This window comes from Aspergillus versicolor (genome assembly GCF_001890125.1).
Source record: "Aspergillus versicolor CBS 583.65 unplaced genomic scaffold ASPVEscaffold_1, whole genome shotgun sequence".
Taxonomy (NCBI): domain Eukaryota; kingdom Fungi; phylum Ascomycota; class Eurotiomycetes; order Eurotiales; family Aspergillaceae; genus Aspergillus; species Aspergillus versicolor.
The window spans coordinates 2,664,386-2,687,009 of record NW_024467524.1 but is presented as its reverse complement, the minus strand read 5'-3'; the positions used below and the strand labels follow the sequence as shown (position 1 = coordinate 2,687,009).

General features: G+C 49.8%; 6 protein-coding genes across 6 annotated transcripts; 2 read left to right on the top strand and 4 right to left on the bottom strand.

Moving 5' to 3' along the window:
• Positions 1 to 1,694: 1,694 nt before the first annotated feature.
• ASPVEDRAFT_253713 (uncharacterized protein) lies at positions 1,695 to 2,727 on the top strand. Its single transcript, XM_040809773.1, has one exon. The coding sequence runs from the start codon at positions 1,984 to 1,986 to the stop codon at positions 2,518 to 2,520; it is 537 nt and encodes a 178-aa protein (XP_040662571.1). The 5' UTR covers positions 1,695 to 1,983; the 3' UTR covers positions 2,521 to 2,727.
• A 1,720-nt stretch (positions 2,728 to 4,447) lies between these two features.
• Positions 4,448 to 5,025, bottom strand: ASPVEDRAFT_78557 (uncharacterized protein; the record flags this gene model as incomplete). The annotated part of the gene is made up of 2 exons (XM_040816567.1): positions 4,448 to 4,773; positions 4,830 to 5,025. The coding sequence occupies 2 exons, from the start codon at positions 5,023 to 5,025 to the stop codon at positions 4,448 to 4,450; spliced, it is 522 nt and encodes a 173-aa protein (XP_040662570.1).
• Positions 5,026 to 9,349: 4,324 nt separating this feature from the next.
• On the top strand, positions 9,350 to 10,654 carry ASPVEDRAFT_48911 (putative adenosine deaminase; the record flags this gene model as incomplete). The annotated part of the gene is made up of 4 exons (XM_040814093.1): positions 9,350 to 9,409; positions 9,473 to 9,615; positions 9,735 to 10,410; positions 10,463 to 10,654. 4 exons carry the CDS (start codon positions 9,350 to 9,352, stop codon positions 10,652 to 10,654), a joined length of 1,071 nt encoding a protein of 356 aa, XP_040662569.1.
• On the bottom strand, positions 10,597 to 13,956 carry ASPVEDRAFT_36188 (uncharacterized protein). Its single transcript, XM_040811153.1, has one exon. The coding sequence runs from the start codon at positions 13,492 to 13,494 to the stop codon at positions 10,753 to 10,755; it is 2,742 nt and encodes a 913-aa protein (XP_040662568.1). The 5' UTR covers positions 13,495 to 13,956; the 3' UTR covers positions 10,597 to 10,752.
• A 1,063-nt stretch (positions 13,957 to 15,019) lies between these two features.
• Positions 15,020 to 16,919, bottom strand: ASPVEDRAFT_119919 (nucleobase cation symporter-1 family protein; the record flags this gene model as incomplete). The annotated part of the gene is made up of 5 exons (XM_040805751.1): positions 15,020 to 15,538; positions 15,601 to 16,328; positions 16,382 to 16,634; positions 16,693 to 16,763; positions 16,820 to 16,919. 5 exons carry the CDS (start codon positions 16,917 to 16,919, stop codon positions 15,020 to 15,022), a joined length of 1,671 nt encoding a protein of 556 aa, XP_040662567.1.
• An 860-nt stretch (positions 16,920 to 17,779) lies between these two features.
• Positions 17,780 to 22,560, bottom strand: ASPVEDRAFT_182740 (ribosome biogenesis protein URB2). Its single transcript, XM_040808898.1, has 3 exons — positions 22,388 to 22,560; positions 21,483 to 22,328; positions 17,780 to 21,425 (listed from the first exon to the last, which is right to left on the bottom strand). The coding sequence occupies exons 1-3, from the start codon at positions 22,403 to 22,405 to the stop codon at positions 17,820 to 17,822; spliced, it is 4,470 nt and encodes a 1,489-aa protein (XP_040662566.1). The 5' UTR covers positions 22,406 to 22,560; the 3' UTR covers positions 17,780 to 17,819.
• Between the last annotated feature and the right edge of the window lie 64 nt (positions 22,561 to 22,624).

Below are 22,624 nucleotides of genomic sequence, written 5' to 3'. Positions count from 1 at the left end.
GGGCAAGCTATCGGAGATTGGACCGGAGGAGAGATGTCGTGGGAGGCTGTAAGCGTCTAGTGCGCTTTCGACAATCTGTAGGGATTCCAATTTCGTGCAGTTACGTGAAGCCGAAGAGCTCAAACAGAAACCCCAGAGATAGAGAGGAAGAAAGGGAGGATCATGCGACGGAAGACGGACAGGGCCAGCGTTGTCCTTCGTTCGGATACTTCGATTCGCGTGAGTCAAAGAAAGTCGGGTCGGAGCATAGGGCGTCGGGGAGGTATTTTATAAATGAATTGCGAGGTCCTTCGGGCGACCTGCTCGCAGTCTCCCTGGATGATTCTTGGCCAATGTCGAGTCTGACTTGGGGAGGAAGGAAGAGTCAGAGAAAGATTTTGGAAGGCTTAATTATTTCGAGAAACCGATGGATGTTTCAGTCGATTGAAAGAAAGATAGGTGGAGCCCTTAGTGACGTATTGTGCGGTATTGCTGTTCTGAAACACAGTTCAATACGTGTATGAATACAATACTCTGGTCGGTACCGCTAGTACCGGCACTCCCTCGTTTCGAAAAAGCAAGGAGAATTAAGTAGGTCAATCGGCTGAAGTGAAGACTTTCTCGTTTCCGGATATACTCTTGCCGAGGTCTTATGTGATGGCGATATGATCTCTGACCTTTTGTCGTGGTGGTAGTTGACAAGCGTGGTGGTGGAGGGTGATTGTGGCAGTAGCGAATCCAATCACTTGAGCTTTGTTCTTTGGAATCTGGAAAGGGGACTGAAAGGGGGAAAGGGTTGGACGATTGCGATAGCAAGAGGGGAGCAAAAGGGAGGTTGGTGCTTCTGCTATATACCCCATACTTTTGATTATTAGGCTGAGAAAGGGATAAGGATTCGGGTCGGTATGTATGGAGTCTTCATTTTTCAACCATTTAATTATTGCGGTCTAGTTGAATACTAAACTGGGTCACCACAGGGCACGGTTGTGCAGTCATTCTTGCCAGTTTAAGATAGCTGGTAACAACACACTCTCATGCCAGAAATGGCGGCCCAAGCAAGACGACTAATCATATAACTTTGTGGGAGTGATCCTTTCTTCTTGCTCACCGTTTCCATTCCTCCTCCAACTGTGACTGGCTCAGGCGCCAATTCGAGTCTACCTAATTGTGACCTTGCCACTCACACCGAGGCAGCAAGCAGCCACTCTTGTGAGCTTGGAGGCCAGTCGAAATTAGGATGGTGCCCTTGGTCGCTCGTCACAAATTCACAATACGTAGATGCCTATTATTTGGACGGGGCCGTGTGTTTCCCTACCCGGCGACCGCTGGGGTGAAGTTCCAGATCTGCACTTTAGAATGTGTTTCAGGATGTGAAGAAGCATGTTCAACTGCCTATTTCACGATGATAATCGTCCCTTTCTGTTGACAAGAGCCCTCCCCCCGAGCTACTATTCGCAACATACTCCACAGATCGGGGTCAAGTTTCTCAAGGGACGAAAGGAAGATTCCCCACAGAAAATCTCTTGTTCATCATAATTCGGGGCTCGAAAGTCAAAACCTTCTCCTTTCAATCCTCCAACGATAAGAACCACTGTGTATCCTTTCGGAGCAGAACATCGAGTAAGAATATTCGGCCTGAAGAAAGAATCGAAAGTCGAGGAATGGAGGGTGCACATTACAACCAATTAGAGGCAACATTTCCCATGCCAAAGGAATTCATCCTGTTACAGAATTTATTTCCAACGCACCAGCATGACGGTTCTTCCGGGGTTAGTTTAGTTTAACGATGTGGATTTACGATGGGCCCTGGCTTACAGCTGGTTGGATTGTTCGATTCCTCTTCCCTTTTCCCCCTCCTTCTTATTGGAATGGCCGACATCATTATTTTCCCAGAGCAACCCAAACCTCTACCAGGTTGGTATAGATCGCCTTGGCATTGAGCCAAACGCCAGCATCGCGGCGCAAAACATTCTCAATTACATTGCAGGGCTGGAAGTGGCATGGATGACGCTCCAACCGATCGCCCTGGGTAATATGTCACCTGACATGCTGTGTTTTGCCAACTTGGTCGTTACAAGGTGCTTGATCCTCGATAGAGCCCGTTTACAAATCAAAAGCAGCGAGTCACTTGGCCCCCTCCTTCGCTTGCCCCAGCTATTGGCTACGTACTTTCCGAGAGCAGAAGGAACAAAGCCGCCAGGAGTAGTGAACAGCGCAAACGGGGAGTTCGGGGATCAAAAAGACGGCGGTTGCCGTTCTCCATATCCGGCCACATTCTTAGCGGGTCAATTGGCTGGGACGGAGAATAATACTCATCGAGGTCACTCTGGCGGGCAGAACAAAGCAAGAGAAAAAATCGTCCGTGGCCCTGATACTCCAATAATATCGTATTACAGTCACCGGCACTTCCGGGAGCTCTTCCCCCGGGTCTTAACTGGTCCGACTCTCACGTTCCTTACAAGCGACAACAGCTTGACAACACAAGGTGGAGAAGATTTCGAACGGGGCTGTCTCCAACCCGAGGCAGTCCTGTGGCAGTGAAGAGCAAGTGAGGCGGTGCGCAGAGGGGCCAAAGGGGCAGGGGAACGGAGTCACTGCACCTCAAGATCGCCGTGACAATGAAGCGGTAAGTAACCTGAAACCATGATCTCGGCACTAATTGGCAGATCACTGGGGGGATTTTCAGACACAATTTCTTATCTCCTCACACATGACAAAATAATCACATTCGCCCACAGGGCTCAAACTCCGTCAGACAATCCCAAGCACAGTCCCCGACAGCTGCAGGTCACCGATTCGTCTGGCGATCTACTCAGCTGAACGTCATAGGAGTCCTCCAACCGCCTCTGTTTACGATGTGCTCATTTGGAAGAGGAGCGGTCAAACAGCCAACGGGGTTGAAGCTCCACGGTCGAAATCACGATTTCTAATAGCGTCGGGGCTACAAACTGATAATGAGGGAAATGGGATTTTTTTTTTTTTTCAGGCTGCTTCCCACTTCTGCTTTGAATGTGGCTTACCTACTGAGCTCTCGTTACGCCAGTAAGCTTGGCGCTCCATGTTTCAGCCAGCAAAGTGGCACAACTATGAGAGCTGAGTTGAGGAGCCTGGTTTATGACAGCTGCGCGAGAAACGGACGCGGAGCAACGCCGAGCTCTTGCTACATTCAATTTGCTGCGGCTTCCTCCGGTAATAATCACCGAGTGGACGCGGAACAGCCCTAATAAAAAGCGCAGCCGAGAGATGTCAAAATGTCTATCCAATTCTACCTTGCGTTAACGGACTTGATCTTAATAGCTATGCATCCTGTGAGAGACGCCTATGGCAGGGATGGAAGGACCATATTTGAATAATCAAGATACGTATTTATCCCTGCTGCATTGCCGTGACATAGATGCTCCACTCTGCAAGCAATGGCTGCGCTGCAGGCTGGACAATATTGCGTATACCCCATGGCCTTTAGTAGTAGTACCTTGACGTGCCCAAGGCTCTCCCGCCATCCCAGAAAGATATCCCACGCGGCGTTGATGCACGCGGCTCCAGCAGTCCAGCTACAACGGAGTATGATCTTTGCTTGGTTTCGCGCCGGACCAGGTTTACCGGCTCTTTCGCATGATGGCCGCGCGGTCAATCAACGGTTGATTCTTCGTGGAGTTGACACTAATGATGCGGTCGTACTGGTAGAACAATTCTTCTCAGCAGCAAACTCGCAACGAGACCGATGTCGCGGCTGTGGCGGGATTCTAAATGTTATTATCGGACAATGCTGGTCGAGGCGATGCACGAATGCGACATGTCTGTGTTACATTTGCTTATGACGCAAGGGAAAGAAAGAATAGCAATACCCTATTGGACTCTGTCTAGTGAGCGATATGTCAGTTTGTCGTGGTGATAAGGCGAAGCAAGGCAGCCGGGTAGCGGGTGAGGTGAGGTGACAGCGGCGGGCCCGAGTGGTGTCTTTTACCTCTTTCGGCCATTTACTCTTCAGTTGATCGTTTCGTGAGCTGCGACATTACTTTTCCACCTCGGCAGAGATCAATAATGGAGCAACGCACGGGATCTCAAATAGTGGGAGTCTCACAGTGCAGGCGCTCTGAGCTGCGGGATTTACCCCTCATGGAATGGCGACGAGAGAGGGACAAGCGAAAACAGATACGAAGTAACGGCGACCGGCCAAACAGCTGTGCCAGAATTAGGTTGTGGCCGTCTCGCGTGCTTCATCAGCCTTCCCACCGCTTCTCTCATCCAAGACATCGGCTTTACTATTATTCGCAATTCCAAGGGTTGAACTTGAACTGGAAGTCTCTCCGTTGGAGTCATCGATCCCTCCTCTCGTCCATCGGGAATCGCCCAGTCAGAATGCAAATGCAGATTCCGAACCAGCGGCCATGGAGCTGACAACGCATCCTGATAATCCTTGCTACCAAATGAGCGAGCCAATCTGCTATTTTCTCCTGGGCACCATGCCTCAGTTCTCTGACACGCTCCAGATAATCTGTCGCCTGGCATGCATCTGCATCTCCATTCGACGGATTGTCAGAGCCCACGGTTCTGAGCCCGTGACTCTCACTGACCACATCAAGATCCACTTGTTCGCACCGGCAACCCCGGCGACTGCTGGGGCTGTCCGTCTGCTTCGCGAATACGACGATGCGTCATCGTAATATGGCACTTCAATATTAGGGCTGTTACTGTCGTCGACAACCATGGATACGGTTCTCGCTTGGACCATTCTGCCCAGCGGTGAGAGACTATCTGCGTCTTTAAGGGGGAACCCATGGACCTCCTCGGAAGCTGTAGCCTTGAGAGTTGAAAGGTATTTGGGTCTCTCAAGGAACTCTTGCACGCACCGCCAATCAGCCGCACATTTGCTTCTTGGAAACGCGGGCTAAGCATTCTCATTGGCTCTAATATCTGCCTCGTGGGGGGTATTCTCAAACGGGGACCCACTATTGACAGCTTCCAAACCTTTTCCAGCGCGGTTTCCTCTCGCTGGCGATCTTGCATCCGAGCACTCCTGGCTACGATCAAATCCTGTGCGCTCATCGTGGTGAACGAGCCCCGCCATGTCATCCCTGCTGGTCTTCATCGGATTCACAAGTTCCTCCCCTCAATTCAACACTGGGACACCCGAGTCTGATGCGACTCATCAATTTCTCTGGGGGCTTTGTTGTGACTGATTAGATTGTTCCTCGCCTGTGGAATTTTACCTTGGTAATACTTGGGGGTTTATACTTTCCCCTCTTTTCCATCTGCTAGGATGCCGGTGACTGAAGACAGCGCTTCAAGGGCAACCCACGATTTGCTTCAATCACGCACTAAGAATGACTCCATCCTTTCGCGTCCGTCTGTTCGCGGTGGATGCAAGCGAATATGGAATGCCTTACTTAATCAATTACCTGTAACTAACTTAGCGAGATGACATCATTGACTGGAAGTGGGAGCACGCAACACCGACCTCTGAGGGTTCCCCACCACCCGGAGGAGAAATGGAGTCCCCCCGTTGAAAAGGAGGGAAAAGGGATAAGGAGACCTCCCGCCCGATAAGTTTCCGCCATAGCGGTTAATAAATTACCACCGTGGCCGGTTGCATTAGTGTAATACCAAAGCTGATCACCCGAATCTGAATCACAGACCGGTTTGGTAATGACAATACCTCCCGTTGTTTCTTACAGCCTTGTCACACATTGTTGTCTGAGGCAGTTCAAGTTCCCAACTGGATGGAACGTTGCGCCTCTTGAACCAGGATCCCCGTCGTGATCGCAATATTATCCTTCCTCTTGGCTCTTCCTCAAGGCTGTGTCTCTGACCACCGTCAAAGCGTGCCCTTTTAGGAAAATTCTCCTCCCTTCGCTTGGCGTGCTCGTTCTCATTTCTCACTCCTGTCTGTCGCTCCCGGTCTGTGCCCGTCGCCCAGTTTCTGGGAAACACACCCCTTGCAAAGGCTTTGTTGTTTCTCGCAAGGCTAGGCTAAGTTATCAGCCCAGCGCTTTGGGGATCGAGCTCGTACAAGTGTAGGACCATCAGTCACCTCTGCTTCATACCGACGACACCATCCCATTTCCATGCACTTTCCCCTATAATGGCCTGCCTGGTTTGCGCCCTTTCTCCCAACAAAGGGAAGGTGACGGGTAGAGCATTAAATGTTGTAGCGTACTCCCCCTCCCGATTATTCAATGCTACAGTGTAGTGTGTAAGGGCAGTGCAGTGATTTGTTTGACATCGCAATACCTGCAGCCCAGTGTCTATCAGGAAGCGGACCAAAACGTGGCGTGGCTTGCTCTTTAGCATAGATATCAAAAGTTTACAGTTTGTGGCTTGCATGGATGAAAGTTGCTTTTTCTCGTCGCCGCGTGATCGCTCATCATTCCTGCATCGCGTGGGCGGAAAACCCGGAAAATCCATGCACTTCTTTTGTTCTTCTTCCTCCATTTCAGCTGCTTCCTTCTACTCTTTAAGATTTCCTAAACCGGCCAGGGAACACATACATCCTCAGTGCTAAGGTCTCCTTTCACCGTATTGGAGTTTCGACTCGACATTCCCCCATGCTGACCGCTTCCTACAATCCCTGTTGGCTATCGAGGCCACAAGCCTTTGTCCGCCGGTTCTGATTACACACTTGGGTTATTCGCCCGCTCCAACATGCGGTGCAAGTAATGGCCCTATGTGACGCTGAATCTCTCAGATGTGGAGATATTGTACACGGCCGACGCCTGGTGGAAGGCTTGCTTCTCAGCAAATGAACGGCCGTGCTGACAGCACTTTGGAGGACCTCTCCCACGTCTGGGGCTGCAATGCCATGGCCCGGCCCACTGCTGTGTTGTCGTGGCAGACCTTGGTGGCTCGCCGCTACGCCGCATTCCGAGTTACGATCGAGCTGAGATATGGTGTGTGGCATGACATTGAACTCTCATTCACTACTTGGGCTTGTTGCATGCGGCTGAGTGTCTTCCTGCCTGTTTCCATCCTTTTCACGTGGATTGTCATTGGCAAGGAATGGAGCCTGGATGAGGCACCTCAAAACTAGGAATGGCGTAAATTAGTCACATAACTTAGCCCTACTATTGTGTGAGTTCAGTCCCCTGAGAGCCGTTTGGACTGAACAACGTCGAGGAGGTCCCCAAAAAGGGACAACCTCACAAGTGCCTCGGTTTCTCCGGATGTCTCAGTTACGCAGGTAAGTATGATCCTTTATCTGGATACAACTCTGAGGTTGGCATCTTCCATTGGTAAGGAATATTACAGGTATTGTCTCTATCCACTTCCTGCCAGGCTAGCAATCTTTACGGCCGAAGAAATTGCTGGGCAGCGTTCGAAACTTTCGCTTGCAACCTTTGCTTGGATTTCAAAATCCACTTCATCCGAGATTCGAAGGGCTGTTCTACCTCAGCCTCACACCGTCCCGGAGCCCCCCCCCCACTTACGGTAAATATAGAAATTTATGGAGTCGCTCGGCCAATCACCCGACTGGATCCGACTGCGGGCTTCTCGAATCCTTCGAGAAGATCCCACAAGGCGCACTTAATTATTATGCATTGGCACAAGCAGCAGCGCCTGAGACAGATGGGGGCCGGGGACACGGAAAAACGGTTGTGTACTCCAGCATGCTCTTACAGTAATTCGGCCCCCAGATTCTGGTGGACTGGGAGGAGAAGAACCCAAGATCCAGGGTAGAGGATTCCAAACTCTCCTCTCCAACCTTCTGCGCTGTCATTGCTTATGCGACAAGTGTCATTTCCCAATACGCACACAGCTGTACGTAGCCCCGAGGCTTTTGGCTTCCTTCTCCAACGCGGGAACAGGATACCCCAAGCAACTCGCGAATCGCGAATCGCGGCTCAACGATTATGAGCCCTCTATTACTGCTCCGCCACGCTTACTGTTTTGGACAGAAAGCCAAAGGAGCAATCCACCACTTCTGACCTCACTACAAGCGTGGCTTTGAGGGCTAGGACACGGGATTTGCAACTTTTATTCCTATGGCAGTACACCGCTGGGAAATACCTCCAACATAGGAGCCACCAGCCGTTGAAACGACATGCGTCCGTACTGGTACTCCGTACTGTGAAGCTACTAAATTCCCGAATGCCAAAATATTCGTTAATTACCCAACCCCCTTGGTACCCTCAAAGCCAGGATCTTCACTACCGTTATTCGTTGTTATTAGGTTGAACGGATATGGCGGCTGATTTCCAACATCTGAAGCAATCCGACAACGCCTCCAGTCCTCTAGAGCCAGCTCCGGCACCCCCGAGTTCAATATGGGTTGTTGGCACCTCTACCATAATGTTTGGGTCATATTTGGCTGCTGTACAGCTGGCTGCTTGCAGCCTCCAATTCCTATGCGAAGACATGCACCCCAAAGCTGTCCACGACGGTATCTTCTGTTTGCTAAAACGTAATCTCCAGACCTCCAATTTAGGCCTGAGGATAAAGCTGAGACACGACACGATCTTATAATACCCGAGTAACGGTATCGTGTACTCGTAAATGTACCAACTAGATGGGATCTCGTTCCGAAAGAATGAGTAATTACGCACATATTTACTACTTGTTAACTATATTCTGGCTTATTCTGTTTCGCTTGGTGGCTGCGGGATTTCGACGGCTGTGTATCCCAAGGACCAATATCAAACCTCCTTTCCAGTTACACAGAGCAACAACACATTTGACCCGGTTTGTGCGACATAACCATGTATTATTTGGCGCAGGTTTGCTCTTAATCGGCAGGAGTGGAGCCACAACATCCACAGCAATCAGAACGATCGTGTTTCACTGTTGACGGAAGCCAATTCAATTTCGAATCCATTCCTGACTCCCGTCCATGTCAAACCGGCCGGGAAGGGACAGGGCCGTTGGCGACTGATTATTATTAATCCTCTCGCGAACGCGACGAAGTGTATTCCGGACTTGGAATGCGGCCTGTTAAGGTTTCGCATGATGAAACAGCAGACCAGTTCGATGTCATTACGATGGCACGCAGCTCGCTTCATAAAACAAGGGATGGTATGATTCGCTGGGGCTGAAACAAGTATAATATGCATGTCATTGCAGGAGTGGACTGTGGGGGATTCTCCCAGTCTCTTGGAATTCAACAAATCAATTTAAGGGTTGTCGATCGATATGGACCAAAAATGAGGGCAGATACTACGTACATAGTGAAGCTGGAAAGTAGAGGTAAACGGCGCAGGGAATCCAAGTCGAGGAAGGCGGGACCTTGCATTGCACCTGCCTCGTGATCAGCTGAATTTCAACCTCAACTTCTCCTGTTTCCCCTCGATCGGTTTTCCATCGCGTCGATGCTACATTTCCAGACGGCATCGTGGTCTAGACTTTCAGATCGAGCGCCATAACCCAGGGACCCGCTGTAATGGATCGTCTCTCGAAACCGGTGGATTCCCACTTTACCAGATCTCTCCCAAAGATCGAGGTAGGTCGCTTGCTCGCCCCAGCTTCACGTTGATGCTGTGGAAACTAATCCCGATTTGCATAGCTACACGCCCATCTAAGCGGTAGCATCAGTCGCCAATGTCTTCATGAGATATGGCTTCAGAAAAAGGCGCGCGATCCAGCCTTCGACGTAGAAGACCCATGGGCGATGATGCCACCAGGGAAGGTGGACTTTTCTCTCAACACGTAGGTTCTTCCTGATCAACATATGAACCAGCATATCTTCGTACTGCGTGTTTTCTTAAACTGGCGGGAGGAGTAGGATAGGAATAAACAAACACAAAGCTAAATCAAGGAATACAAAGTTTCTTCCAGACATTCAACCAATCCATTTACCATCTGGTCAATGACCTCGAAAGCGTCGCGTACGCCACAACCTCGGTGCTCCAGAACTTTCTTGATGATGGTGTTCGCTATCTTGAACTCCGCACGATTCCCCGCGATGCACCAAATTCATCTTTCACCCGAGAGGAATATCTCTCCACCGTTCTCGATACTGTCGCCACATTCAAATCTCGAAACGCCAATCGGATATCTATATACCTCATCCTCGGCATGGACCGAGGCCAGCTCACAAACGATTCCAAACATGCACATGAAATTGTTGATCTAGCCATCGCCAACCAAGCGCTGGGCATCGTTGGTGTCGACGTTTGCGGGAACCCAACTAAGGGTGATATTTCACTTTGTCAAGAGGCGTTCGCAAAAGCCAAAGAACATGGTCTTGGTCTGACGGTACACTTCGCTGAGGTGCACTCTGCCGGACTTCGTGAGGAGCTGCAAACTCTACTCTCTTTTAACCCAGATCGTTTAGGCCATGCTATTCATGTCCCTGAGGATATCAAACGAGAGATTGCACGCCGACGGCTAGGATTAGAGCTGTGTATATCGTGTAATGTCCACGCGAAAATGTTTGATGGAGGGTTCCTCGATCATCATTTTGGATACTGGAGGCACGAGGAATGTCCAATCATCCTTTGCGTAAGTTCCTCCTTCGCCACTATTGTGACCACGTGCTAACATGATTAAACAGACAGACGATGTGGGTTTTTTCTGCAGCCCTGTCTCGAATGAGTACAGCCTGGCTGCAGAGCATTTTCAATTGAACCGAACTGATGTTCTCAACATTTCCCGAAAAGCTATTGATGCAATATTTGGGGGGAGAAAAGAAAAAGAACGTCTTAGAGCGCTTTTGGATGAATTTGAATCTGCATATAACCAATAATAATATCATATGTTTCTTAGCATAGGCCTATTATTTGCCTGTGTCTGGTATCATGACTTCGTGACTTCAAAATTTATCATACATTAAGATACGCCATATCAACCTTGCCAGCGGAACTTGCCCTCCTTCAGGGTTTGCACAATTCCTACACTCAATGCCTCTCTATGCACGGCTGCCAGGCTCCCAAACCTTTGTACCATTCCTCCCCGATACAATTCCGCTACCCATCGCCAATATGGAGACATCTTGTTCCAGTTGTTGGAGATTGTGTTTGCTGAGTTCTCCGTCGTACTCAGCGCTAGATTGCCCTTCATTTCGGGCGTGAGGTTAACGTTGACTTGGTCCGGAACGTTTGTCAAGTCCAGATATGCGTCCAGGAGTGGGCGACTGAAGGATTCTGCATAGCGCATGTACTCTTCCAGGGAGAGGAAATCGTCTGTGGGAATGTCGTTCTCACTTTTGCCGCCAACCATGAAGGCCCTAGGGTTGCGAGGTCCGTTCTCTTCGACCCATTCCTTCTCTGAAAGATAGGTCTCCTCCTCTTTGAGGAATGCCTTATGGATCCGGCGGTGCGGCGTCTGCTTGATGTTTTCACGCATGGCAAGCAGAGGGATGTACGGATTGACAAGGCTCAGGCCGCCAAGCTCGATAGGGAAGTAGAATAGACCCTCAGGAATGTCATGGACGTTGAACCGCTCTGCAAGTTCTTTTCGCAGGCTATCGGTGACGCCACTGCCATTGTTCTCAGGGAAAACTGAGCGTTCGATGTGACTCAGGGTAGAGATGGCCATGTCAATATGTTCCCTGCCGAAGCAAACAGCTGGTGTTGCAAAGTTATTCACAAAGAAGCGGCCAAAGTAACTGTTCCATGCCTGGATCCACGCGAAAATGCTCTTGCAGGCCGAGAGCTGACGCCGAAGCTCTGAAATGTGCTCTTCAACCTTGTCTCCATCGATGACGAAGCGGCGTTGCTGAGAGTCTAATTTCAAGAATCCCCAGCGGATATCGCCGGACGGAAGCAGGTCTTTTCCTTCGGTATCGTTGTTATCAGAAGTCAAGACTTGCGGGACTTTCTCGCCAGCCCCATCCCAGCGTACGGCTCCAGTTTTCTCTTCATTAAACTCGAGTCCCATGACTTTGGCGAACTCAGTCATGGACGTCCACGCTTGAACACACGTCTTCTCTTGACCCCATAACCAGAAATCGTCGTGTAACCGGTAGAGATATGCTCCGTCCGTACTCTGGTTCACCGCATAATCCATGCAGAATAACACGGCTTCACCCATAGCCGTCGAGAGTGTATGGCTCATTGGGATCCCCGTCTTCCGAACCGAGGGTGTGGCATTAGGACCGTCGTGGATGAATTTTACCGGGGCTTCCAGGAAAGTACGGAAGACATCTAGCCAGTCTTGAGGGACGCCAAAATAGGAAAGGATCGTGAGCATCGTGGTGTGAGGGAGAGACGGACCAAACCATTTGAAGTCTGACCGAATAGCAGTGAACTGTCCATGCAAGGTGGTGTGGAGGATAGATTCGGTGAGGAGAAGGTGAAGAAGAGAGTGCTTTGTTTCAAGCGCGTTCTTGGGGCGTGTTTCGTCGCCGCTGTCGCTATCACCGTCGTAGTCCGGTACACCCTCATCCTCCGAAGAAGGCAATTGGCTCATAAAGTAGTTTTCTTTATAAACCCGTTGTCTTTCGTCATTCACAGAATGTACTCCACGGAAGCGATCAATGCCAATGAAGTAGCTCCGCCTTAATTTATCCTCCTGGGGAATATGATCGCGTGGTTTCTTCCAGCCGCGCGAACCCAAGAAGGTGACAAATGCAGACCGAAGGGCGACCGACCATTTGATACCCAAGTAGTGGAACATGATGCTGTCCAGCAGATCTCCATCCATAAACACTCGATACTTCCCATTCAGTTGGCGACGCATTTCCACTGGAACGCCCTCATCGGGCCAGGTCCAGTTATCTAACGAGGCAAGACGCATGTTCAAAACGTCAACGACCTCCCGGGCCACAGCCCGATTCCGCGTAAGCTCCTTGAGGATGCCCGTTTTCTCCTTTGTCAGAAGATCGGTCTTCAAAAGTGACGCGGACACCGACGAAAGATCGTCCACAGTGAGCCAGGTTTTGCTCGCCGAGAGGCCCGTCGCGAAAGATTTGATGCTCTCACGGAGCTCTTTCAGTGCCTGCTCCGACAGCGCCGTCTGAGTGAAAAGGGAGTCCAGATATGCGCGAATAGCATCCTCCTGGACTTTGGACTCGCTAAAGACGAGACTCTCCCATGTCTGTCTCTGCTCTTGCATCTCTGCACGTCCCACACTCTCCATACCCAAGTCCTCGGTACCCTCCTCTTCAGCCTTCGGAATTGAAACTGCCCCAGAAGCCTCAAGGTCTTCTAGCCACTCCGTCACAAGCGCACTATAGAATGATGCATGATCATGCGCTCGCTCCATGTACATGATCTCAGCCTCGAGTGACCCAATCCACTCCTTCAAACTAGACTGGGATACTGAGGGGTCATACTTTCCTTGCAGGAGGAACCGGCGAATGTTCGCGTGGACTGCTCGCTCAGTCCCATCCGAGACTGGAGTTTCAAACGACTCCGCATCGACATCGAGATCCTCTTTGTCGAATGCATCGTTGGGGTGGCCCTTGAGTTTGGCGACGCCCTCCAGTAAAATACGGGCCTTGGTTCGCAGATCAGAAGCTGCGGTAGCGGATTGGATGATACTACTCCGGCGTTTCTCGAATAGCACGCGCTGCTTGGAAAGTTCCTTGTTTTTGGTGGTGGTAATAGAGCGAAGAGTTTGGGGAAGAGCGCTAACGGAAGCCATGTTTACAAAAGACAGGAAGATAAGACGAACGGTTAAAAAGTTGGAAGTTGGGGTATAATAAGAGTGAAGAGCAAAAGTAGAACAGAATTAGAAGGCGAGAAGGCGATTTGAGCAAAGCTGAAGGGACCCGAGAAAGTATCCAGCGATGGTTAAAGAAGAGAAAAGAAACTAGCCGAGGTGAGCGACGCAACAGGCTTTTACGTCGCCCGGATGAGCTTCCAACAAAGCTAGCGACAAGCGAGACATGGGAATGAGTCAAACCTGAGTCTAAAAATGAATGAAATGGCTTTTCACAACAGGTTGAGGCGCCTAAGAGCCATATGAGGCTGTCCTTCTGAGAGATGATTTGATGAGGCTCTCTTGCGTATGACGTCACGCATACCCGTTTCGGTCCCCGACGAGGCAATCAGTTGTACGCGCTTTGATCTGAGATAGCCTAGACTTTCGATGGGCTATTAAAAGTGAAGTTAAACTTTCCAAGACTGAATGTTCCAGGACTGGAAGCAGGGCTGTGCTTTGAAGTCCAACGTCTTCGACGCACTGGCCTACAAACGGCGCGTAAACGGTCTGCGAACCCTAACCAAATACCAACCAATACCCTACCTCAAGGTCATTCCAAAACAACCTACACAAATCACGCATGTCCTCTCCAGTCAATCTATGACTTGTAAAATACCTACTGGATAGCTACGGGGTGCTCGGTATAGCTGCTAAGTTTAGATACGCTTTTACAGGGGTACCTATGTTTCTAGTGGAAGGAACAGCGCCTAAGAGGCCCGCTACAAAAGCACCTACCTTGATTAAATCCAGCTAAGGATAAGGAACACGTTGTAGGTGATCCTGCTTCAACCCGTTGTCTAATTAGATACGCTACTGGTAGTGTAATTATGGTCTGATCATGGATCGGATACTACGTAGCAGTAATTGGTTAGGTACTAGGTTATTGCCGGTGTGGGGGATTCTTAGTGAGGTACATTAAAGAGGCTACTTAGGAAGGAGCAAACGACCTTCCCGTTGTCCATTGCACCTTCCCTGGGAATTAAAGTGTCGGGATACTCGTGGAGAAGGTGCGACCCACCTCATGCAACAGCTGCGCCTGCCCACTGAAGTGGGCCGGGAATGAGCACTGTAGAGTCCGAGGTAGGGGAGGAAGTGAGCAACCGCCCACTGGCAGGCCCATAGTACTTGCCGTGTAAAGGACATCCCCATCCCAATGCTCTGAGGTCGGAAGGAACGACCAGATGGGTGGTTTTGGAGGTACTCCGTGCCCGTCACACTCGCCTTTCGATTTTAATCTATCAGAGTGTACTCAGGATATTGGAAAGTTCCACTTCCCTGAAGAAAAAGCGGCAGTCCATGACCTAAACTCGCGTAGGATGCATGATGAGAAGACGGAAGAATGCTGCATATGCAGCTAGGGATTCCAAATTGGGAGTTTGTAAAACAAGTCTCCAGGCTCTTAAATACAGGGGATGTCGTGAGATTACATTATCATATCATCATTGCAAGGAGAACGCATCGCAATCTATACATCAGAGTGCCCCACCTTCGCGCTCTTAAACTCCTGAGAAGTCGAAGTCCCAAAGCCCACTGGCTTTCCGGTTGTGTGAATGTCCTCCGCGTCGATTTCTTGTCCCTCTGTGTCAAGGTCGGTGTCGACTTCATTCCACGTGTCGCTGGTAGCCACGATAGGGAAGAGACGGGTGAGAATATAGTACATCACAAAGGATACAATGAAGCCGGAGATATAGTTGATCTTATAAATGTACTCGGCACCTATAGGTACCTCGCGGCCAACTTCACCGGCAAATCCAACGATATTAATCATGATTCCAGAGAGATATGAAGCGTAGGCCCGCCAGGAGAAGCCGTATTGGAAGCGGTAAACGGAATCCTTCTCACCACTGTATAGATCTCCGACGATGAGGTATCCCTTGCGGACGATGTAGTAGTCACATATCATGACGCCTGCAATGGCAGAGAGAAAAATGGAATAGGCAGATAAATATGTAGTGAATTCGTTGGAACCAGATACCAGGTTCCACTACCAATTTACATATGTTAGCTGAGCTCACTGAAACGGAGGTGCAAAGGAATATTACATACCGGACAAATGGCCAACCCAAGGGCCGCACAGATGTAGCTACCTCGTCTAATGTTTATGTATCGAGGAAGCAAAGCGGTCATATCCGTGCCAGCGGAGACCGAGTTGGCGGAAATATTGGTGCCCAGTTGAGCGAGAGCAAACCCAAGCCCAATAACAAAAATTCCGAAGCGCTCGGCTGAACTAGCTCCCTCAAGGAATCTCCCTAGAAGATCAAGAGGGTTCCAGATCGCGGGGCCTCCGAAAATGACAGCCGATGACGAGGATGCAATGATACCAATGAACGAGGTAATGCCAAACCCAATTGGAATAGTAAACAGCTGCGCCCAAAGGGCATCCTTGGGTTTCCGTGCGAATCGAGAAAAGTCTGGATCATTCATAATCAAAGCAGCAAAGTTTCCCATGCAACTCATGAGCGCTTTGACGATGGCCCAAGCCAGTACACTTCCTTTCGCGGTGTTAGGTTGATGAACAATCGGGCCAAGCCCATTGGCTCGAGCGATAGCCCAAGCAAAGAAAGCAATAGCAGCAATCGGGGAGTAGATGGACTTGACGGTAAAAAGATGGCGGATTTTATGAACCGGGAACCAGAGGGCGGGTAACGACATCAACCAGAAGAGAAAGAAGCTCAGGAAGTTCATCGTGTTAACACCGGAGCTTTCGGGAATGCCATTGGGCAGGTTGATGTAACTTGGCCAAATTGCCCGAATCATCAGTGTGACACATTGACCTATAAGTATGATGTTAGAGGTCAAACACCAGGGATCAGAAGCCATGCTTTACTACCTCCAATATATCCCTGCACACCATACCAAATGATGGCCATAACCGTCCGGTTCAGCACCGGCCATAGTGATCCCCAGACCCCAAACGATGACCGGCAAACAACGGGGAAAGATATATGATAGACAGCACCAATGCGACCGGTCAAACAGACAAAGCAGGCCGCGAGGAAGTAGCCGACCCAGACGCATATCCACGATTGCCACCAAGACAGGCCATCAACAATCATCGAGGAGGAAATCATCCATGTGTTCTAAGGGGCCAAATATTAGCTTTGCCACTTTGTATGTTGGGCATCGTGGTAAACTCACAATGTTCAGAGAGTCTGCGATCCAGAAAGTGATGAAGTTGTACCACCTCCACTCGCGTCGTTCGGGCTCGACTGTTGTTGACTGTTAGGTTCTCCCGCGTAGGTTTCGGGAGTCTTCCGGAGTTCACCTGGTCGCAAGTCATGGTTCGTCAACATCAACTGCACGTTTGTCAACCCCGGCTCCGATTCCACCTCTAGTTTCTTGATCCATTGCTTGATCTCAGGCATTTTAGCCGAGATGTAAGAAATCGGGGCCGTGATGAAATGAAATTCGTAAGAGGGCTAGTTAGGTAATGCAACAGAAATAAGTGAATTAAATGCCTGATGTAATCAAAAGTGAATAAGTAAAAGAGGGTGTCATCAAGAATAGTGACGCAAGAACTCAACCACGGAAGGCCAAAGTTTGTTCTGGACAGCCTGATCCGGAAACGGATGTGTGAAGACGAGTCATTTGAAGGCCTCAGGGCAATGGGGAGATCTGAAATATAAAGGAAGGAGCTATCAAGCACCCATCACCAAATCGTCATATCATCTGGGCACTTGGTGCGTCCAACCAGCCACGGAGCTGGAGATGGAGCTGTCGTGATAACGAGCCACGGGAATGGCCCGAGTAAGAGCATCCAAGACCACGATCGGCCACGCCGCGTCTGGCGTGGTTGGCTGTTATCACCCTCCATGAGGTTGAAGTTGGTTTTCATTGCTCTAATCTGACGACTAACAGGGTTGGTGAGCGACTGTTATCAGTACCTGTGGACCTGGCGTCTCTCCGCATTTTGAGCTCTGGCCAGTCACAGACAGTGAATGGGCCGTTTGAGTGCACCAGGGCGTGTCTCGTCCGTGGGTTAGTGCGCTGTCCGCTGACTCGATCTGATCGAGTAAAAGATATGTTATCGGCATGTGCTTCAGCGGCGCTCCGCCTGATAACCTTTTACCCACTTATGGTTTGATCTTGCCCTGTATCTCGAAGCTGCGATTTCCCCCTTTCCGTCACATGACTTTCACGTGGGAGATCATGGCCTGGCTCTCCGGCCGGAGTTGTCAACCTTTTCCGGAGATTAGATAGCTTACAAGGAAGATTTTGGTTGTATGTCGTAACAAGTAGAATTCATATTCCTATAATATACAGAATTACGCCTTATTCCACTTGCCAAACTTCATATAGTCGTCATACAGTGTCTTGAACATTGCCCGTCCTGAGATATCCAGCCCAGCATTCAGCGCTCGCATTGTATCACGTGACATCACGTCTAGCACTGAGTATAGTCCTGGCAAGAGCGCCGCCTTCACATCAGGATGAAGAGCACTGCGAAGAGAACTCTGGGCATAGTCCATGATCAAGTACTGTAAATATTGTCCTGCAATCTGCTTGGCCTTCTTTGTTTGGTCAGTCAGACCTTCATGTCCCACATCCCCGGGCGTTGGACGTGAGACAGCAGAAACCGTCGGGTCACAGAGAGAAGTGAGAAGGCGAGTGAAGTGTGTGGCGTGTGCAGCATTCAGTTGAGAGAGCCAGTGCGGTTGTTGCCCATGTCCCGTATCGGATTTGGCAGGTCGGCTACGTTTCTTGGCTCGAGCAAAGAGGCAGTGAAGTAACCGTTGCATGGCCAAAATGATTAGATGGAAACGCCCTCCCAGTTTCTGGCGGTGAAGGCCCAACAGCAAACCCATTAGTCGGCACAAACGGGTATAAACCATCCCGGAAAACTCAGGGTTGATATGGGGCCCTGCCTTTGAGGCACATACAGCAATGCACGATAGCAGGCCATCGATATTCCATTGAGAGATGCAGCGTGGGTTGTTGCGGAGGAAAACATCCAAGCACTCGGTCGCCAGTACAAATTCTTCAGGAGATCTACTGCGGTGTAGTGCATCTGTGATCTCGGTACAGACAAGCGACAGCTCCTTTGCTTGGTTACTTTCCTTGTCATCAGTGGGGGGTGCTGCGGCGACAGCTAGACCGGCAATGAGCAAATGGTACTCGGCATTTTTGCCAGTGAATCCTAGTTGGCGAACATCTCGAATAATCCGAGTTAAGGCTTCCGGAGACATGGAGCGGAAGCGTTCGCTCATTGCCCGGATAAATGCCTGTTGTTCCTCGCTGTACATATGCTGGAGAGGGAGTGATTCGGCGTATTGTACAACAGGGGCCGTAGCGTTCTTTTCGGGCTTCTGTGTAGCCAGAACACGGCGCCTAATGAGTCTTCTTAAGGAAGACCCTGAGTCAACTGATTTCTCAACGTAGCTCTCGATCTTGGATAAGTATTTTTTCACTTCCCCGTGGTCCGTAGCTAGATCCTCGAAATCTTCTAGAGCGTCAAGGGTTTTAATCACAGTAATTGTTTCTTCCAATGGCTGCTTCTTGTAGTGATCTTTCGCCGAGCGCAGATCAGCTACCACCAACCCAAACACTTTCTCGCGACTAGCGGCAAGTTCCGTGACATCGATCGCATCTGCCAGTCGTTCCCTGTGTAGCCATAATTGGAACAGGGAGATCCGAAGAAAGAAGGACTCCGTAGAATTGCGATCAATTGACTGCAACTTGGAAACCTTCCCTGATATTTTGTGGTGCATCTTCTTGAATTGCTTGCGGCGCTCTCCCTCCGCTAGAAGAAGTAGCTTTGAAATAACTGCACGGTGGAGGAATCTAAATGCCTTCATGACCTCAAGATCAACATCTGTATCTTGCAGTGAGATTGATTTAGCAATGGTCCAAATCGGCTCCCAATTGCCAGTCAATTCCGCCGTTGACTTCGGCAAATCAGCCAATTTTGCCATCAGGGAGAGAATAGCAACGGTAATAAAAGATGCTTTATGCTTCTGCAATAAGACATTCTGCAACAAACCCAGAAGATCTCCCCTCTGGCGGCGGGTGATAAGAGGGGCTGGAATTCTTTGCAGACTCTCAATGTAGAGCTTTCGGTTGGAATCATCCACCTTCACTCGTTCGGACAACACAGAAATCAGGTCGTTCACGATGCTGGGGGCGTTCAAGAGGTATTCGTGGGATACAGCGCTAGCCCAGGATTGCAGGAAACGCGCGCCTGAAGAGAGATCCCCAAGAGATGATGAGGGTGGCTGATATTGTGCCGCCGCCAAAAAGAGGATTTGAGCAAACAGAGCGCGTCGCACCTCAGGCTCGATCTGGGTCCAAATGTTAGGGAGCCGAAGAAGAGTTAAGAAATAAGCCAGAGATAGGGAAGTTGGCGAGTCAAGGGATTCCAAACGGCCATTCCATGCTAAACCCATGGACTCGAGCGCATCTTGTTCAGTGATCGATCTCAACAGTTTGCTGACTTCTTTCATCAAGGACGAGAAATTGTCACTGTTGCTGGTGCTAGGTGAGTGTTTCATGGTCGCGAGAACAAATTGATATGCTTCAAAACACTCCAACCGCGCGCTGAGTTTCGGCGTCAATTCTTGATGTCGGCGTTTAACTGACATTGCTGCTACACCGGTCAAGTTCATTAACAGAAAACCGAGGCCAGCATCGGTCCTCTGTACATTATTCTCAATCAAACTGCGAGACATTTTCCACAACCGCCACCTCCAGTGTAAAGCCTGGTCCGAAGAAAGCGCGGACGCAATCGATTCGATTGCAGACTTGAGATCATCATTGGTCTCCACAAAATTGGCAGGCCGTTTTCTGAATCCAGATTCAACAATCACAAGCTGCGCGTACGCTCCCCCGGACCGAGCAATTCTATTATCATCACCGCGAATCTCAACCGCAGCTGCATGTAGTTGGGCAGAAGCAAGAGTTTGATTCAGAGGGTTGCGCATCAACTCGCTGTACGCATCGCATAGGTCGTCATCTTCCCACACTGTAAAGAGGCTGAGATTGCTGTCGAGCATTCTTGTCTCCTCTATGTCCGTCAGTTGCTGGTACCAGATTTCCATAAAAGTAGCAAGATCTCTGGCGCCCATAAACCCACGTAACAGAGGAAGGACAATGCCACTCTTAATTATTTCGTAGCTACCATCGGTAGAAGTGCTGGTTCGCCAGTGCAGCTTAATTTTACTGAGTAAGGCTTCGAGGTACTTTTCGGAGTCCGCGAGTCCGGAGTTTGGAAGAAAGATATCCGCCCCCAGTTCAATAAGCAGTGCAATAAGGTTCCACTCGACCTGTGAGAGCTGGTCTTTAAGAAGACCGGTGTAAGCAGCATGTGTAAGAAGTGTGTGTAATGATAATTGCACATCTCGCTTAAGGGCAACGCGAAATAGTTGCTCCAGAACTCTCACGAATTCAGGGAGAAATGCGGTTGGGTTCTCTGATTTCACATAAGAAAATGACAGCTCGGCAGCAGCAACAAACAAAGTTTCCAACCAAGCTGCTTCATCAGTTTTCCTTCGAAACGTATCTCGAGGAACTGATCGTGACGCGATGTCAAAGAATTCTGGGATGAGGTCTGCCGCATTCCAAAGACCTTTCCTGGTAGTGCTATCTTGGGATTCAGTTGTACAAGGCTGTGTCTGCAGTTCCACGGCACATAGGATTGGTCGAAAGGTATCTGAAACTGGTTTGACCGAACTCCAATCAGGCTCACTGGCGGAATAGTCGATCCCTGAGCCACCTCTACTAACGAAGGCCGCACGTGCAGGTAATACCACATGAAGAGCAATTAGACGCTCAACCCCATTTAGGACGTGAACTCTCTCGTCCGTATCAAGTTGAACGGCATACACAGAATGGAGCAGTCTTAGAGCACGTTGGGCGCAATGAGAAGCAAACGATTCCTAGACAAAGTTAGCATCCTCGCCAATAGGAATGGTTCTAAAACAATCCTGGCATACATTACTAGATCCCTGGTCTAAGTTATCCTGACGATGAGACCTCCATTCCCAGACCTCCAAGAGCGCAGGGAGGACATAGAACAGATGTTGTAATTCTGTTGTTTTCCGCCCATTACAAAACTGCGAAATTGCAAGGGAAGCCAACGTGAATGATTTGCCGAGCGTGATCGCAATTGGCTGGGGGTCTCCTCTAAGAGCGTGTCTGAGATGAGAGCGGGCAGTCTCATTAACATCGCTCGTTCGGTTGGCCAGCATAACAAAACTATACAAGCAGTCCAAAAGACGAGTAAAGGTCAAGAAACACGAATTCGGCGTCCGAGGTTGTTCATCAATGTCTATAGCATCTTTGTCGTTCCCGTTTGCCCTCTTTCGCTTCGTGCCCTTCCTGCCAGATTCTTCATTTGCCCGCGAAGATTCACTTATGGTACGGCTGGATTCCGAGTCAGAAGGCAGTTGTTCGTTTAGCCCATTCCCGAGGCCGGTCATCACATTTTCCATCAGATCTGTGATCGTATGGTCGAAAATACCAAGAAATTTATGATCCTTCAATGTCGATGCAAGTGCCTTCGGAGGAATAAGGTCGATGAGCTGCCGCAATAAAAGAAAAGACGCCGGCTCTACACGATAGTTTTTTCCAGCCTTCAGTTTCTTCAATAGCCACCGCAGGACCCATTCTTCCTTTGGCGCAGCATGGATCGGTACATGAGGGGCTCGGTTGATCTCTGGATGGCTGGCGCATAACGACAGATTTAGTCCAATAATTTGGGCGGCCTCGTTGAGCTGTATATCGGGGGACGCCGTTCCCTTTTCAAGCCGAAGGAGAGCCTCTTGCGAGGGGCGCGGGCGCTATACCATCATGTTAGCACAGACTAAATACCTTCAAGAAGGCAGTTCATAGTACGCACCTCTGGCAGCGAAGGCATCCTGGAAGAAGCACAACGCGAGCGCACAAACGACAAGCAGAGGGCCGTGTCACTTTTCCTTCGTTCTTTTCCCCGAATCTACCGGGAACAAAGCCACATCGTCAAGCAGAGACATTCAACGATCTCTGCCAGTGTTATTTGTACTTTTGTACCTCTCCCGAAGAAAAAAAGTGGAAAGACTGATAGCGGGCAGGACTAAGCCTAATTTTTCCGACCGCC